Genomic DNA, 18,443 nt, shown 5'->3' with positions numbered 1-18,443 from the left:
TGCGTGTGTTCTGGTTAATTATTTCCAGTGACATAACCAAACAGCTGAAAAACTCACACACTGTCTGAAGCCACTTGTCCCAAGTGGGGTTGTGGCAAACCAGAGCCTAACCTGGCAACACAGGGCATAAGGCTGGAGGGGGAGGGGACACACCCAGGACAGGATGCCAGTCTATCACAAGGCACACCAAGCGGGACTCAAACCCCAGACCCACTGCAGAGCAGGACTCAGTCAAACCCACAACACCACCATGCCCCCACGCCCCCATAGCTGAAAAACTAAGCTGTGGAAATTTCTAGAAGCGTAGGAAAATGTGTGTATACATATTAAGCTATAATTATACAGTTTGCAGAATCAGAAATCTTGTTAATGTTTACTAAATCCACGAGAAAAATAGTGTAACGTCCATGTAATACATGAGGACGCCCAGCTTTTCCAGTTTTGTAATTCAATGGTGCCACTGATGCCACAACTAGGATACAGTTGTCTGCACATTTCTGCACATGGCCTTGTTTTTAATTATGTTGCAGATTGTCCATTCAGCATGGAAATAGCTTCCGTCTGATGAAAAATCTTTCTGCTGACAAAGTGAGCGTGAAAAACGAACAAAGGAAGAAACTTTGCAAGCCACACACAATAGTACAGACAAGAATTGGGTATTAAATACACAGAGACAACAGATTTCTGTGTGACAAAGATAAGATGAAAGGAGAATGATATATTTGTGTAGGTTCATCTCTAAAATTCAGTACCAGTGCAAAACCGCTTTTTTTTCCACCTAAGAAACGTTGCCAGGCTGCATCCCATGTCCTTTTCTGATGCATTCATCTTCTGCAGAATTGACTACTGCAACGCTCTCCTTGCTGCAGCCCTCAGATCCACTTTAAACAAGCCCCAGTTTGTTCCGAATTCAGCGGCTGGAGTTCTGACCAAGTCCTGCACTAGCGATCACATCACACCTGCGAGTGAATCCCTGCACTGGCTTTTTGTAAGGTTTTCAAGATGACTTAATACCCCCCCATGCTTACCTAGTTTACCTGGAGTAACAGCTCTGTATCTTTCTGACCTACTGTATCTGTCGGTCCCCCACCTTGTCGTCTTTGTTCGTCTGACTCCTATCTTACCTTTAGGAGCCCAGAGTTGGAGATTCCCTGATATTGTTGGGAAGGGAACTGAACAGGTTGGAGATGTAGCAAAAGAAAACCCAAAGAGTCTAAGTGAGCTTCAGATCACATCATGGCTTGAGACCGATATTGTTCTAAATCACTTCCAGGCAACGCGTTTGTGTCCTTTTCCCCCCTCTCTGCCGTCATTTACTCCAAAATTATTTCCGCTATCTTTTGTTCTAGTTGGTTGTTTAATTTTTAAATGTTTTGTTCAAATTTATTGTAAACCTGTTCTTGTTGTATCATTATTTGCCCCAGTAGATCCTTATTTTAATGTAGGGCACTATGATAAGCTGCTACATAAAAATGTTAATTATTATGACTATTATCAACAAACAACATTATTATTATTATTATTCTTATTATTATTATCATTGGCAGTGGACATAAATCACCTGTCTAACTTAACATAGCTCAAGGGACAATGTGCTGCTCCGTAGGGTCATCGGGGATGTTCTGTAGTGTCTTTCAGCACAGAGTTGAAGATATCCGCTGCGTGGACATGAAAAATGTGTGTTGCGCCATCCATCCCCAGGGATAAACACATCATAACAACCCATCATTACAACAGCAACAACCGGAAAGCGCTCAGCTGCTTCCAACATAAAGGTAATTTTTTGTTTTTGCTTGAACTTCCCTCTTGTTTCCTTTCCCCTTTACAAACTCGGTAGGTTCGTTTGTTCACGGATGAATTTCCCCAGCAGGAGGACCAGTTGGCAGCTCGGCTGTGCCCATCCTGTGACTCGTACCCTGAGCTGTTCCCCGGGAGGGTTCATGTAGCGGTCAACGCTTCAAGGTGTGACTCCATGGGAGACCTGTTGTTGTCACATGCCCTGGAAGAACCTGCCAAAAGCCGGACACAGTATGGCAAACGGAGCCATCAAAGATCTCGAGTTCCCTGAAGAAGGCAACACACCCAGTGTACTGAAACTGTCAAGAAGTTTAGGATTTAGTGATCTTTGCAGTTGTCCTCATGTTTGGATTCTCACAATGGGAAAAGACACAATCAGCGATTCATTTTTTCATCATTCTTGCACCATTCTCTCGCACCTGGGATGCACTTTGAAAGAAATGAGCTCTGAATTGTCCTGCCATACTCAGGAAATTGCTTTCAGTGTTTTTTTTAATAAAAGATAATTTAAAAAAGATGAGTGGTTATAAAATGTCCGGATGCCATCCCACAACCTGCGTTGCAACAATTTGCTATGTAGAAACCTGTCTTTAAGAAGTCGTTGAAAACAGTGCATTTAAATTCATAATGGGGCTGCTTGGCTTCCTCAAGACCTCTATCCAGAGCTTGCACATCCAAATGATTCCAGTTTATAGGCAAAATTATAGCCTGGGGGAGGGAAGGATTATCTCCATCTCATCCGCATATTTCGATCCCACTCGGAGAATCCTCGGCTTATTATCTTTTGTTACAAAACACCGAAACGGAATCACCCAGGTTGCCAAATAAGGATGTCCGAGAGAGGTGGCAGGGTGTATAACACACGAGTCTATCTGTGGCCGCAGACTCTCCCCTCCCCTGTGCGCTAAGTCATCTTGCACTGTCAAAACGTTTCGCTTTTCTTTGCCTGTCACCTCCAGAAACGGGCTTCCTCCCAGGTTCCGAGCGGACGGAGGCGACTGAATGGGTCTCGCACAGACAGCCTCGGTCAATCAAAGCGCTGCATTTTCCAGCACCGGCCCTCACTTTGCACCCGTCTCCGGGTGGGACTGATCACACCTGCCTTATCAGGGTGCTGACAGGCACCTGCTCCGCAGGCTCCGGAAACAGGCTCAAAACCTGCCAGCTGCAATATCATTTCAGCGATGCAGAGTAGGGATCCCATGCCTGCGACATCCCGTCAACACAAATGTTTAATCGGTTCACTGGAGGAACGGGACCTGTGATGTGGAGGCTGCAGGTTCAAGTCCCAGAAGGGGTAGTAACGGGTTTATCGCTCAGCCAAGCGCTCCGTTTTGCCACCAAGTACAGGACCAGGCGCTGGGGGGGGTGCCTTCATAATTTGAAGTTATTAAATAGCAGTGTGAAGTGTTGCCCTCGGGTGACACCAGGTCGGCGGTGAAGAAATTCGGCGCCGCTGTGTCGAGGGCGCCGAGAGTTTCAGCCGCGCACCTGTTTCCATACTAATCCTCGCCCGGCCGTCAGGACGAATCACACAAACGTGGTGCTGTTACCGTGACACAGGCTCACCGTCTGCTCATACTTTGTGACATCGGTGTGCATTCTAGACTAAGTATTTATGCGGTGAGTAATGATGGAATAATGGGCCGAAACGCTGGTTGTGGTCTAGTGAACAGCGATGGGTTTAGCTCGTCTTTCCATGAAGGATGTCAACAGCTGACAGAACTTGCCGGAGGTCAACGGAGCCTGATCCCTGTTAACTGTTAAATATGGATTGTGGCGTGATTGACAGAATTACAGCCGTCCTTCGCTGAAGACTAAAGGCTCACGTTCTCACTTTTCTTCAAGGGAACCGCCTGCAGAGCTGGAGGGAACTAAATGCTGCTGAATATCCTTCAACGCTTCCCACCGTTTTACACACAGCAGCAATGTCACCCTCGCTAACTTATAAAGTCTTTGAAAATATTGCCAAAGACATCTATGTTTCTTCAACACATTGCTTTTTTTTTTTTTATTTCTGCACATCACGCAAGTGAAGCAAGAAATTGATCTGCAGTGGATGATGTGAAAGTGATTGGATGCAATGTCTTGCTCTGTTAGAAATTAGGAAATAGAATACAGAGAGGGATGACATGGTGGTGCTCTCACCTCAGAGCACCTGGACTGTATGGGTGTAGGTTCAAATCCAACTCAGTCTGTGTGGAGTTTGTGAGCTCTCAGTGTGTCTGTGTCAATTTCTGCTTGATGCTCTGGTTTCCTCCCAACATTCAAAGTTGTGTTTCAGGTCAGTTGCCATAATAGCCCATAGTGTGAGAGTGTGTGTGTGTGTGGCTACTTTGTAACGCACTCAAACATACCATCCAGGGTGTTCTCTCACTGTGCTTCTGGGATAGCTGGCAGACCACCATGACTTAGACAAGCGGTTAAGGAAAGCGAATGAACTCGAAAGCCTTCAGTGCTTTCCTGACGTCTAAAGTTTGCAGGTAAAATTTGATCTCCGCCAGATGCATCGCTGCATCCTCTTTGGCTTGTAATGCTGCGATGTTGTGTGTCAAAACAATTAAGAACGTGGGTGGCACGGTGGCACAGTGAGTAGGCTGCTGCCTTAGTGCGCCTGGGTGGTGGGAGAGAATGTGGGTTTGATCCCTGCTCAGTCTGTGTGGGGTTGCATGTTCTCCCCATGTCTGTGTAGGTTTTATCCGGGTGCTCTTGTTTCCTCCCACAGTGTGTGAGTGACAGAAAGAGTGTGTTCCACTGATGTAGGGATGAGTGACCCAGTGTAAGTAGTGTATCTAGGGGTGTAAGTCACTGCGGTGAATAAGGTGTGTGGGCTCATAACACTACATAGAGTTCATTGGAAGTTGCTTTGGAGAAAAGTGTCTAAGTGAATAAATGTAAGATCGATGAATTCTCACAGAGGTCATCTTTTTTCTTTGGTGTTGATCGCCATACGACGTGACGGCGAGATGGAGAGCAATGACAGAGTCTCTCGTGATTCGGTTTTCATGGCTGAGGCATGAATATGCAGTTTCATTGGAAGTAAAGAATATGCTGTCTGTCTGAGAGTGTGCTTTCACCCTACAGTCCCCGAGGGTTCGCCTTGCCCACTGCAAAGAAATTCAAAGGCTTGGAGGGAGCTCTTTGTACACATAAGCAGCTTTCTAACAAGCATGTTTCTATCTCTTTTTACCGTAGATTTTGTGCCGTTTTCTGATTTATTCTTTTCATCGACTGGCTCTTCATCTGAGAATTTGACATTGTCTTTATTCAACAGGCTCACATTTGAAGGCCCGAATTCTCCAGTTATGGTTGCAGAGTCGATATTGATTTTGATTTATTCCGCCTTTGTGATTTATTTCACTTTCACCATGAGCAGTTTCAAAAAGCTCAACGTTTTGCCACGTTTTTGGGCAATCAGTCAACTTGTCTGTTTGTCTCTGCTGAAATTGCTTTATTTGTAGTGTTTATTTCTCAGGGAAACCCTCTGAGCTGTCGATCAGCGTTCGGCCGGGAACGAGGCATCTATCTTCCGCAGTCATCGTTGCGAGGTTTGCGCATGATCACACAGGCAAGCATTAGCAATCCTGGTCGTATTTGTGGTAGAAATGAGCCCAAACAAAAGAGCGACAGTGTTTGCTGGAATTGATCTTAAATAAACGAGCCCAATTTCCTGTACTGAGTCAGCGAGGGAGAGTGTTCTTGTCCTTGAAAAGCACATAAAGATGTTGTTCCCGCCGAATGCTCCTCTCTGATTTCAGGAGCAACTCGCCTTCCCGCTGGGATCGTGTTCGACTGACGCACTTTGAGGGAGGGGACCAGGAACTGAAATAATCTGTATGAGAGTCAACAGGAATTTTAAGCATAATCCACTCTTCTGTGCTGACTCACGGGCCTTCGATTTTTGACAGCGGCCGTGGGAGATTAAGAAAGACCTTGCGTCTCTCTTGCGGCGCTTTACTTCTCATTCACAGACCAGGCCGAGGATGTTGCAATGGCCCCGTTCGCACCCGCCTGAGCTAAGCAGGTGACACAAGCAAAGGCGGCAAACTCTCAGCTCCTAGAGCTCCACCCGTGTGTTCCAGTCCACACCTGGAGGGGGTTTAACAGGAACACTATCACCCTTCTCCCCAGAACTAATTAGTTTCTCAGAATCACAGCCGGTAGCATAGTGCTTAGAGCTGCTGCCTTTGGATCCAAAGGTCACAGGTGTGATCCCCACCTCTGGCTGTAGTACCCTCGAGCGATGTACGAACCCTAAATTGCTCCAGGGAAATTACCGAGCTGTATAAACGGGTAAATAACCGTAACCTTAGCATTGTGAGTCGCTCTGGAAAAAAGCATCAGCTAAATGAATCAATGTAAAATCCATCCGTAAGACCCGTTCCCAGGTAAAGAAGAAGCTGTTTTCATTATTTCTTAAGTGGAAAATTACAATCCCTTCCCACACCAGCACAAGCTCACTTGAAGATTCCCCACAACATACACAACCAGAAATGACATTAGTCTAGCCTCATTATTGCTCATTGTAACTTCATTATACTGACTATATTACTCAGTTTTATATAAGGTCCACCTTCTCAGACTAGTTGCCCTGTTATTGTATTATATATGGAATGTAATACTTTCTTTAAATGGAATACCAAAGCGGAAAAGACAAATGCAGCAGAGGCAGCTCACTTGGTTCATCTGGTTGGATGCACTTCATCCTCGACTCGTTGCACTTTTGAAACAAAAAGTCCGGATAACTGTTGGCGAAATCCTCAGACCAGGGAAAGTTGCGCAAATTTGTCTAGTCCAGATAAGTAGATGTCCTTGTAACAAGTGTCTGCATTACAAGGGACACATTTGTCATTTCATCGATTAGCCAAGTATTTACCAGTTTATACTGCTGAACATTTTCATTGAATCAGATCAACTTAAGAGGCCTGTTGCCATGCATTACAGCACGACCTCTCCTGGAGCTAAAATTCACAACCTTGAGGTAAAAGCTCTATAGCAAGGCTCATAACCTTTGATGGATCCAGGTGCCCCCCGGCTCGCAGGCCCCAGCCGTACACCTCCGTCTGTGTTTGTGTGTGTGTGTGTGTGTGTGTGTGTGTGTGTGTGTGTGTGTGTGTGTGTGTGTGTGTGAGCCTCACCCCTCATCTCTGGAGCAGCAGACAATACCTTCAGCCATAAGCTTGATTAAAAATGAATACAGCGTGGACGCTTTCCTTATCTCTCCCGCTATAATTAAGGAAAAGCACCGGGGCAGCAGGGTTCTCGGCGGAACATTAAATATTACAGTATTCACATTGGAATAGCTGTATAATTTCCCCCCATCTCTGAATCATTTGTCTGTAGCGGTTTTCATCCCCCCCCTTCAAGGGCCCTAATATAACAAAATGACATAACTCATAACTACCTCTTCTGAATGATCCTTTCTTCAATCTGGCTTCTCGTCTTTCTCGAGCCCAGCGCCGTAAATCAGATCACGGTTTTGCAGGAAGAGCATTAGCTGGTTAAATCTTTCGCTCTCGCACTGCACAAAGTCTGCGTGAGATGTTTCGGAAGTTCAGCTCACTACTGCGTTTCTCTGGTACAGGTCTCCGAGAATGAAACGATGAACGTTGGGCCCAGAAGAAAAGACTGATAGCTTGCCTCCGCTTGCTGACTTCACTCTTGTTCTTCTTGTAGCGAAGTCACGCGCTAGACTCACACGCTAGACGTTCACTTACTCACCTGAAACACCCATCGCCGTTGCCACGCCATGAGATCTTCTGTGAAAAACAGGAGCTGTTAATCAAAACGGATGTTGTGAGTGGCTCTAACCCGGACAACACAGCCAGAAGCAAGGGGTACGAAATTCTGTATCTCAGCCGTATGTCCAGCGCGAACCGATCGATGGCAACGATGACCTGGAGAGGGGATGTGGGAATTATTGAAAAACAGCACTCTTTTTTTCAGAGCCTTCATTGAGAACGAGAGTGAATCTTAGATGAGCCTCCTTTGTAGTATTCTACTAGTTGGCGAAATTGCTGTGAGACGAGGGAGTTATGAACGTATCTACGAAAAAGAACCGCTGGTTCTGCAGCAGAGACAACTTGTTTTGAACGTATTTACATTTATTTATTTAGCAGACACTTCTGTCCAAAGCGACTTCCAATGAACTCTATGTAGTGTTATCAACCCACACACCTTATTCACCATGGTGAATTACACTGCTAGATACATTACTTACACTGGGTCATTCATCCATACATTAGTGGAACACACACACTCTCTCTTTGTCACTCACGCACTGTGGGTGAATCTGAACGGCATGTCTTTGGACTGTGGGAGGAAACCAGAGCACTCGAAGGAAGCCCAGGCAGACATGGAGAGAACATGCAAACTCCACACAGAGTGAGCAGGGATGGAACCCACATCCTTTTTCACCACCCAGGAACTGTAAGACAGTAGTGCTACTTGCTATGCTACTGTTCTACCCGGTGTTACATATTTCAGTTGAATTGAATTTAATTGAAGACTTTAATTGTCATTGTACTGCTGTGCAATACAACAAAATTACAGAATAAGTAAGTATTTCCTACTTAAAGAGGGTATTCCTTGTACAATTCACCTGGGTTGCAGAACTGCCCAGAAAACCTGGTGCTACTTGGTGATGTCCTTAAACCTCCAAAGTGGTTAAATGTGTTTCATCTCCATTTTTCCTCACTGCCCAGCATATAGGGAACCTTGTGAAGTAACAGTTCAGAAGTGCCCAGCGCATTGAGCAATGATTTTGTCTGAGGAGCTGAATGATCCCACAGCAAATTCAAGGACAGCTGGTAATGTGGTGGTTAGCGTTACTTCGGACCCAAAAGCCACAGGTTCGATGCCCACCTCTAGCTATAGTATCCTTGAGCAAGGACTTACCCTAAAATCGCTTCAGTAAAATTATGCAACTGTATGAATAGGTAAATAATTGTAAGCCCCTTTGGAGAAAAGCACCAGCTAAATGAATAAATGTAAATTCCACCTCTCCTTTGACCCCTCAAAAACGATTTAGTGTAGCATCCTGTTATGCAATAATAAATAAATTCACCAAGTCTTATTTTTCCATGGGACCACCTTCAACCTGTTGTTGAGCTTCAAGCCATTGATTTTCTAAGGTATCTTCATCACAGTACACACGACTGAATGGAACCCCAGACTCATTGATTGGAACATCTGTCTCCAGTTATCTTCTTTTCAAGATGTCATTTTCCTTGAGGTTTACATAATTTTCCCATGAAGGACCTTGATTAGTTGAACCAAATACTGACTTTGTTAACCACTTGTGCTTCTCAGGGTTGCGGCAGGAAAGAGCCTGGATATCATACCAGTCCTTTGCAGAGTAGTCACACACACACACACACACACACACACACATTCACTCTTTATGGCAAATGTAGTGTCCCCAGTTCAGCTGAATATGTTTGTACTGTGGGAGGAAACCAGAGCACCACAGGAAACCCACGCAGACATGGGGAGAACATACTGAGAGAGATTGAAACCTGCTGTGATACCTACTGCACCACTGTGCCGTTTGTTTAAACCATTTTTTCAGCAAAGATGTAAACTACTGTGTGTGTTTGTTAACTAAGACTGTCTTTATTTATTATTATGACTCAGATGAGGATCAAATCACGTTTTGCAAGCTATTCATGCAGAAATCCAGATAATTCTAAATTATCCACAAATGTTTCTCACAGCTGTATGTAAAAGAAAAATGCACTCTGCAGTTACAAGTGTGCAGGAATTTCTTTTTCTACAAACAATCCTCGTTCCTTGGCTAAAGATCATGATTTTCTCAGAATAACGATCAGCAGCCCTTTCCGTAAAAAAAAAAAAAAAAAAGAAAAACAGTCCTTTTCCCTCTCATTAAAATGAGCAGTAACGATCTCACAATAAAGCAAAGAAAAAAATTGAAAGAAGCATGTAGCTGGTCAACGTCTAACGCAGTACGAGTCCCCTGCCCCCCTCCCTGATTTTTGCTTTTTACAATTTCATCATGTTTCCACAGGGTCGCATTTCAGCTGTTGTCTCATACAAGTGCAAACTTTCCAACCTCAAGAGCAACCACAGATGACGGTCTGAAATATTGCACCTCCGCCCACCGACGAAGATGTAACTCTGAGGTGCGTGCAAACTTTAATCAGTTAGGACCCAAACAAGAGAAAGAAACAATTTGTCCTAAGATGAGGTGTTTGATCCCAGCTGTGTTTGCCCTTCTCTGCATGTACTCCTCATGGAAATCAGCAGGTACCACCACTCTTCCTCCCATCACTCCCTTTCTCTTTCTGCTTCTGAGCTACAGACCTCTCATTCCAGGCCCTTGGCTTTTCTCCGTATTTTCCCAGCATGCTCGGGCGTGACCATTATCAAAGGGAAGGAGGTGAAGCCGCACTCCAGACCGTGGATGGTGTCCATCCAGGTGAACGGTTACCATACCTGCGGAGGAATCCTGATCAAAGACCAGTGGGTGGTGACTGCGGCTCACTGCAAGAAGTACGTCAAAAGTTTGCGTGTGTGTGTCTATCTGTCTGTCTGGGGGGTTAAGAAAAGGTACACAAGATCAAGTTGTGGGTGTGTTGGGAAGATAGAAGATTGCTGTAGATCACACAGGGGGGCACAGTGGCGCAGTAGGTTTGACCGGGTCCTGCTCTCCGGTGGGTCTGGGGGTTCGAACCCCACTTGGGGTGCCTTGCGATGGACTGGAGTCCCCTCCCCTTCCAGCCTTATGCCCTGTGTTGCCGGGTTAGGCTCCGGCTCCCCAGGACCCCGCATGGGACAAGTGGTTTCAGGCAATGTGTGTGTGTGTGTGTGGATCACACTTGTGTGTTGTGATGTGCTACAGCAGAGGAACAGGAGATATGTTCACATTCCCTATTTGCAGAAGTTCGTACTTGAACGGGACACTTTCGTAACCCTAAAAAATTTCATTGCACACCTTTGTCTCTTATTCTGAGCAGGAACTTCAGAGGGTCTCTCAAATCTGTAACAGCCGTCTTGGGAGCTCATGCTCTGTCTGAAAAGGAAGGCAAAGGAGTGTGCCGTGTGGGGATCGAAGTGTGCCACACCCTCCCCACCTACAGCGAGAAGAGCAAAGCAGGCGACATCATGCTCCTCAAGGTGCAGCGCAGCTCCGTGAGCTCACACAAACTCATACATGCATACAGACACACGCGGACACACGGAACTGAAAGAACAGGTGGGAATTAACCGCGAATATCTTGCTTCACGTCCATGCAAAGTAACAAAAAAAAAAAAAAAGAAAAAAACACAGACGTTTTCTATGCAACATTAATGAAGAATTCCAAACAAGCATGAAACATAATGAAAGAAAATTAATGCGACACATCAAAGACGCTATTCTCTCATCCCGGCGATGTACCTTTAGCTACGGTTTGCCACAGCTGATAATTTTTGGCCTGTGCTGTTAACAGACAGCTTCTCTCAATCTCTGCCCACAGCTTCGGCAGAAGATCAAGCTCAAGACAGCGAAGGTGCACGACCTCCCCAGGTCAAGCAAAGATATCCCAGCGGGAACCGCGTGCAAGGTGACGGGCTGGGGGGTGACCTCCTCGGAAAGTAAAAACCCGTCTGACACGCTGCAGGAGGCGGACGTCTACGTGGTGGACCGGGAGCTTTGTAACTGTTTGCACAACAACAATCCCGCCATCCTTGAGAGCATGTTGTGCGCCAGGAATATTCGTACCGGTGCAGACAGCTGTCTGGTGAGTCCCTCCCACCCCGGTACACTCTGTACTCTTAGAACTCAAATTGAAATACGAAGAATTCAAAATTCAGCTCGCAGGTCAAGACACAGACAGAAGAACACATTCTGGTTCAGTCTTTGTTCCATCCTGTTAAGAAAAGAGATAATTGGTGCCAAGCATAATATACAACTGCAATAAAAAAAAAAAGAGAGAGAAAAAGGATGTGAACCATTTGGCTGGATTTCTCCATTAATTACTCCTAAAATGTGTTCTGATCTCTGCTAAATCACAGTAACTGACAAGCAATATGCTGTAACTAATAACACACAAACAGTTGTACTTCTTCTTGTCCACACTGAATATATCGTTTGAACGTTCACAGTCCAGGTTGGAAAAGGCGTGTGAACCTCTATGGTAATGACTTCTTCAGTGCATTTTTTGGAGTCGGGTGCTCCAGGTACATGCAATGAAAGCTGCAGTCTGTGTTGAAATTTTAAATTAATATTTTTAAGCTCTTCCCAAAAATTTTTAAGCTTTTCTCACATCTTCATTAATTTCAATTAATATTGCCAGAATTTGAATCGGTTTTCTACAGTTTCGAGACATATCCTCCAACCTGAAAACCATATGTTTAATTTTTCTAACCTAAGATCAGCTCTGTCAATGTGCTCAGACTTCAACCACCAGATTCAAAATTCAGTCCTAAAATGAAATCTGACTGAGTCTGCGCAGTTTTTGCATATTTTCCTTGTGTTTATGTTAGTTTCTTTTGAGTACTCTGGTTTCCTCCTGTGGTCCAAAACCATTTTGCTGATGACCTGGTGACACTAAACTGCCTGTAATTTGTGTATGTGTGAATAAGTGAGTGTGTGTGATTGCCCTGTAATACATTGCTGTCCCACCCAGAGCGTACTCTGCTTCATGCTGTTTCCTTGTGGGATGTGACACTGGACTGCACAAGCAGCTACTGAGAATGGATGGATGGATGGATGGATGTGTAGCCCCTATGCAATCTGTTCCCATGTGTAGTTGGGTATTTGGGGTGTAAAATAATTATATAAATATGGAGAGGGTTATGGTTTTGTAAATTGATGCTTTTTTTTAATTCCTATATTGTACGTTTTTTTTTTTGGTGTTTATTGGTAGGAAAAATGTCATTTAGGGACTGCCCAATCGGTGCTGGTGCGGAAAGTGCTCGCGACCTTGTGGGGCGGGATGTTTTGGGAGAGAGGGGGAAGAAGAGGGAGTAGGAAAGAGAGTTGGAACACCGCGTGGGGAGAAAGGGAGTTTTTTTTTTGAGACCGGGCTAGGAGAACGAGCCAGTGTGGGTTCGTTCTCACTCGGGTGTTTCGATAAACTGTGCGAGCGTAGTTTTATATTAAATGTTTGTTGGGTTTATATTTCACCTGAATGTTGTGACAGTCTCTGTGTGTGGGTGAATGGTTCTTTTTTTTTTTTTGGGGGGGAAAGGAAAAGGGACTGAGGTTTCTAAGTGCGATGCATGGGAGGTTTGTACTCACAGTATAACAGCATAGCTGCACGACGCTAACTGGGCCTCTCCTCACCCTAGCGAGAGTCATACCCTGCAATTAAGGAAGCAACAGTAGACGCATCCCAAAGTTGTGTTGTAGACACCACTGATTCACCTCCCATAGTAATGTTAAAAAAAAAAAAAAACATCAGAATTAAGTGGGTGGGCTACAGATGGATGGATGGATGGATAGATGGATGGATATACCCAAAAAATGTTTCCAACATACCTTTACACTTGCTCTCATTTACAAACCTTACTCCAACCACAATCAAAAATGAGCCAGAAAAGAAAGGTTTTTAATTCTGTCAGCAGACTCTGTTATCCAATCACAGTACACAACAGAAATTACACTAATAATGATTTAAATTATTTCAAACATTCATCCGATCAATATTTTATATTTTAACCCATGTCAAGAATGAGCAATTTAACAAATCAAAAAATGTAGAACACATTACAAAGGATTCACAAAGAGTACTGAACTAAACAACACTGCTTTCATTTTGAAGACCACTATCTTTGATAGGATGTCTCTAGACCACTACAGGATGTGTGTATGAGTTGTAAAGATGACTATGATAAGTGGAAAGTTTATGGACTAACTGTCACAGTTCTTATGATAGTAAGAATGAAACAGAAACCATATGGTGGTCCCAAAATGGTTTCTGTTTATTCCAAACTGTGATATGTTAAAAAAAAAAAAACAAATAGAAAGCGGTATAAATAACAAAAATTCAAACATTAAATCATATGAGAGGACTGTAAGCTTTCTTAAACATATATATATTTTCGGCTTTTTGTCTGTGGCTTTGTATTGCAATACAAATGTGTAGACCTAGCTCTCCTTTACAGGACAGATTACAAGACTTGCATTTTTAAGCAAGGTGGATGGAGTGTCATGTTGTGGGGCTGCTTTGCTGTCACAGGTCATGAACGGTTTGCAAGCATTGAGGGAACAACGACTTCCAAAGTGTGTCATGAAATTATGCAGGAAAACATTGTGGCATTTGTCTCTGATCTGAAGCTCAAAAGAAGTTGGGTCATAACAATGACCTCAAACACAGCAGCAAGTCAACGACAAAGTGGTTTAAACAGAAAAAGGGTTCATAATCAATCTGGATCAAATTTAATACCCTGGTTATGGCCTACACATGCGTCAATAGGGTTGCTCCCAGTTATCTACAAGACTATCACCCGCTACACCCCAACTAGACCACTTCGCTCTTTTACTTCTGCCCGCTTGGTGGTCCTGCGTACGAGAGGTAAAGCACGAAAGTTCTCGGATCTGGCTCCGTTGTGGTGGAACTACCACCCCCTCTCACTCAGAACTGCTGAATCTCTGTCCACATTTAAAAAGGGTCTGAAAACTCACCTCTTCCAGACTCACTTTGCCCATCATCTCTTAAGTTCATGTAAGGTGTAAATTTTCATACACCATAACTTTCAGATCATGCCTGGATAAACCTTTGTATAGCCGCTACTCCAGTAATGCACCTAAATGTTTGTGTATCTCAAAAAAAAAATGAATTAATTAGTAGGAAGATGATCAGGAATTGTCGAGATTCAGAAAGTTTCATGCAGCTAGTCCTGTGATGAACCTGAATACGGTGGAAAGAAACAAACCAACTGTACTTAAGAATCACATGTTTGCACCTATGTCTCTCTTTCTCCTAATTTAATGCACACATTGTATTTTCTATGAGATGTACGTCGCTTTGGAGAAAAGTGTCTACTAAATGAATAAATGCAAATGTAGAATGTCAAGTCAGAATTCTCACCACAGCCCTACTGCTGTTGCATAATGAAGCCAAAATCGCACTTAACCAACTAACCACTGCAAAAGTGGTATCAGCAATTAGAGGAAGTGCATTACTGAGGTTGTTGCCACTTAAGGATATGTTTCAAGTTTCAAGTTTATTGTCACAGATACAAGTACCACGCACATGTATCATGAAAATCTTCCTGAACGCTTCTCCACAGACTATGGACAAAGACAATAGCAATACTGCACAAACAAAACAATGACAATGACAGTGAGTAGTGCAACAGCAATAAATAATGGTAACAGTAGTAACAATAATGCCAGTTGACAGTCAGAGAACTCAGAACGAGAGAATGAGAATGAGAATGCTTAAAGTGGCGGTATAATTTACCAATGCGCTTGGGTGGAGCAGTCCAACTCTAGTTACTAAAGGTAGCACACTGGTTAGTGTTGTATACTCTTACAGCAGTGGGGTAAAAACTGTTCCTGTACCTAGCTGTGCGGGTTCGAATAGACCTAAGCCACTTTGCAGATGGCAGGGAAGAGAAAAGTACCCGTGTGGGGTGACTATGATCTCTCATGAGGCGCATCGTCTTTCTGAGGCAACGTGTGATGTAGGTGTCCTGTACTGCTGGTAGCTGTGTGCCAATAATTTCCTGAGCTGTTTTGACCACCCTCTGTAGGGCTTTCTTGTCTTGCATGGAGCAGCTGCCACCCCAGGATGTAATACACCCTGTGAGGACGGACTCCACAGCACACCTGTAGAAAGTGATGAGGACTTTAGTGGACATCCTGGCTTTCTTCAGATGCCTGAGGAAGTGGAGGCGTTGATGGACCTTTTTTCATGGTTCATGCTCAGTCCATGTGAGTTTGGCAGTGAGGGTGACCCCTAGGAATCTGAAGCTGTTGACCCTCTCTACAATGTCCCCTCCTATGCAGATGTGTGCATGACCCGTATCCTGTCTCCTGAAGTCAATCACCAACTCCTTAGTTTTACTGACATTGAGAGACATGTTGTTGTCCTGGCACCACTCTGCCAGGAGCCTCACCTCATCTCTGTAGGCCGTCTCATCGTTTTTGGTGATCAGACCCACAACGGTGGTATCGTCAGCAAAGTTTATGATGGTGTTGGAGCTGTGACTGGCCACACAGTCATGTGTGAACAGGGAGTATAGCACCGGGCTCAGGACGCTTCCCTGTGGAGTGCCAGTGTTGAGGATCAGTGGGGAGGAGGTATTACTGCCAATCCGCACACGCTGGGGTCTGTTGGTGAGGAAATCCAGGATCCAATTGTACAATACAGCACTCAATCCCAGCCCGAATAGTTTCTGAATCAGCTTGGTTGGGATGACAGTGTTAAATGCTGAGCTTTAGTCTACAAACAATAGCCTTGCATAGCAGTTTTTATTATCCAGATGAGACAGAATGGTGTGAAGTGCGTGTGATAATGCGTCTTCAGTGGATCTCTTGTGGCGTTAGGCAAACTGCAGTGGGTCCAGAGTGTCTGGGATGGTGTCCTTAATGTGTCCCAGCACCAGCCTCTTAAAGCATTTCATTGCAATGGGGGTCAGTGCCACTGGGCGATAGTCATTAAGGCAGCTCGCTTTATTCTACTTAGGAACGGGGATGATGGTGGTGTTTTTGAAATAAGTGGGTACAGTTGAGCTTTTTAAGGAGGTGTTAAAAATGTCCGTGAAGACAGCAGCCAGTTGCTCACTGCATGTTTTTAAAATTCGCCCTGAAATTCCGCCCGGACCAGCAGCTTTACGGATGTTGACTCGGCTAAAAGTTTTTCTCACCTGTGCCACAGAGACGGTGAGACCGGCGTTATCGTGTACTGCGGGGATTCGTAGCGGAGGGTCTTCGTTCTCAAAGTCGAAGCGGCCATAAAACACATTCGGTTCGTCAGGCAGAGACGCAGCGGCACCTGTCAATGACCGCTTCTGTGGTTTATAATCTGTTAAAGTTTGGATTCCCTGCCACAGCCTACGTGCGTCTTGAGTACAGTTAAACTCCGATTCCACCTTCCTGCTACATTCCCGGTTCGCGTTGGCGATGGCTTTGCGGAGCTCGTACTTGCTCTTCTTGTACGCGTCCGTGTCTCCGGACCGAAACGCGGATCAAATTTCAGATTTCGGCAGTTATCCGCGGTTTTTGGTTGGCGAATGAGGGGACTCTTTTATGTGGTATGCAGACATTTACACAGTACCCAATGAAGTCTGTGACCACTGTGGCATACTCGTGTCACAGTGTGTCACTTATTACTAAATCTACAGGATTACATTTCCAAATTAGACTGTGAATATCAACATGTTTAACAAGACTGTTTTAGTCTTTCATTAAGAATGAGAGAAATAACACAGCTGTATATTACATTAATTCATTTTTCTCCAAAGCAACTTACAGTGTTGAGGTTACAATTATTTACCCATTTATACAGCTGGATAATTTTACCAGAGCAATTTTAGGGTAAGTACCTTACTCAAGGGTACTAAGCCAGAGGTGAGGCTCAAACCTGCAAGCTGGGGGTCCAAAGGCAACAGTGCTAACCACTACACTACCAGCCATAGATGGCTGTATATACCACATAGATGAATTGCTCACAATCTGAAGATCCAGAAGTGTGTTTGGTGGGAAAATCCATTCAGTCCACTTTGTGTAACCAATTTGTTGGCATCTTCTAGGGTGATTCTGGAGGTCCACTGATATGCAAGAACAACCTCGTGGGCATGATTAGTGGCGGAGGACTGCCCTGCGGAAACCCGAAGAAGCCTGGCGTGTACACACGTTTCACCAGTGAGATCCTGTCCTGGATCAGCAATGTCATTAAGAAGGGATCCAACAGCACCACTGGGACTGGTGGTGAGACCTGGGGGCCTTCCTGCTCCTAAATTCTGCAAAAAAAAAAAAAATTCTTTGAGGAAAAGATGGGAGGCTGACTGCTGGAATACAAACATTTGATTGTGTGTGTGCATGTTTGAGTATATTTTTTGAGTATATTTTCAAACGTCACTGTGCAAATGTGTTTCTTTTTCTGTATGTGTTTGCTTTATGTCTATGGCGGGGGAATGACTGCGGTTTACACTTGCACCAGCGGGGGTCTTTCTGTCCTTTGTCCTATTACCATTTCCTCAAGGAGAAGAGCAAGCAGAAAAGAGGGGAGGGGGATCGATGGGCCTGATACTACACTCCCCTCCCCAACCTGCTTGTCGGTAGCTAAGCTGAAAGCCCTTCTCTACTTTCTGATTTTCAGAGATCACTGAACAGGCTTTGTAAAAGGCAAGAATTGCATCTACGTACAACATCCGCTTTTTTTTTTAACCAAAGTACTACTGGGAATTGCTTGCTTTTGTTCTAATAAGGAATTGATTTCCCCTTGTCATGCTTTTTCAGTTGATGCAATTCTTTTTCAAAAGAAAAAAGTAAAGATTCTGTAAAAAAAAAAGAAAAAAAAACTGGGTCACCCAGATCTGCTGAAACATTCTTACGTGTCCGTCTGCTGAAAGACACGCCATGGTTACAATGCTTGCTGCATTATAATTTACACACATCTAGGTGGAGTTAAGGGTGTAGATTAGGTAAAGCACCCCACTCAAGGGCAGAGCACTTCCACTCCAGAGGACATTCG

The 18,443-nt window shown here is 44.4% G+C and overlaps 1 protein-coding gene across 1 annotated transcript; it reads left to right on the top strand.

Annotated features, from left to right (window-relative positions):
- The first annotated feature begins 9,979 nt into the window (after positions 1–9,979).
- Positions 9,980–18,119, top strand: LOC108933992 (granzyme K-like). Its single transcript, XM_018751457.1, has 5 exons — positions 9,980–10,062; positions 10,161–10,308; positions 10,773–10,932; positions 11,274–11,537; positions 17,500–18,119. Exons 1-5 carry the CDS (start codon positions 9,999–10,001, stop codon positions 17,704–17,706), a joined length of 843 nt encoding a protein of 280 aa, XP_018606973.1. The 5' UTR covers positions 9,980–9,998; the 3' UTR covers positions 17,707–18,119.
- The last annotated feature ends 324 nt before the right edge of the window (positions 18,120–18,443 follow it).

Source organism: Scleropages formosus, chromosome 6, assembly GCF_900964775.1.
Source record: "Scleropages formosus chromosome 6, fSclFor1.1, whole genome shotgun sequence".
Taxonomy (NCBI): Eukaryota; Metazoa; Chordata; class Actinopteri; order Osteoglossiformes; family Osteoglossidae; genus Scleropages; species Scleropages formosus.
This window is presented reverse-complemented; position numbering and strand designations above follow the sequence as displayed.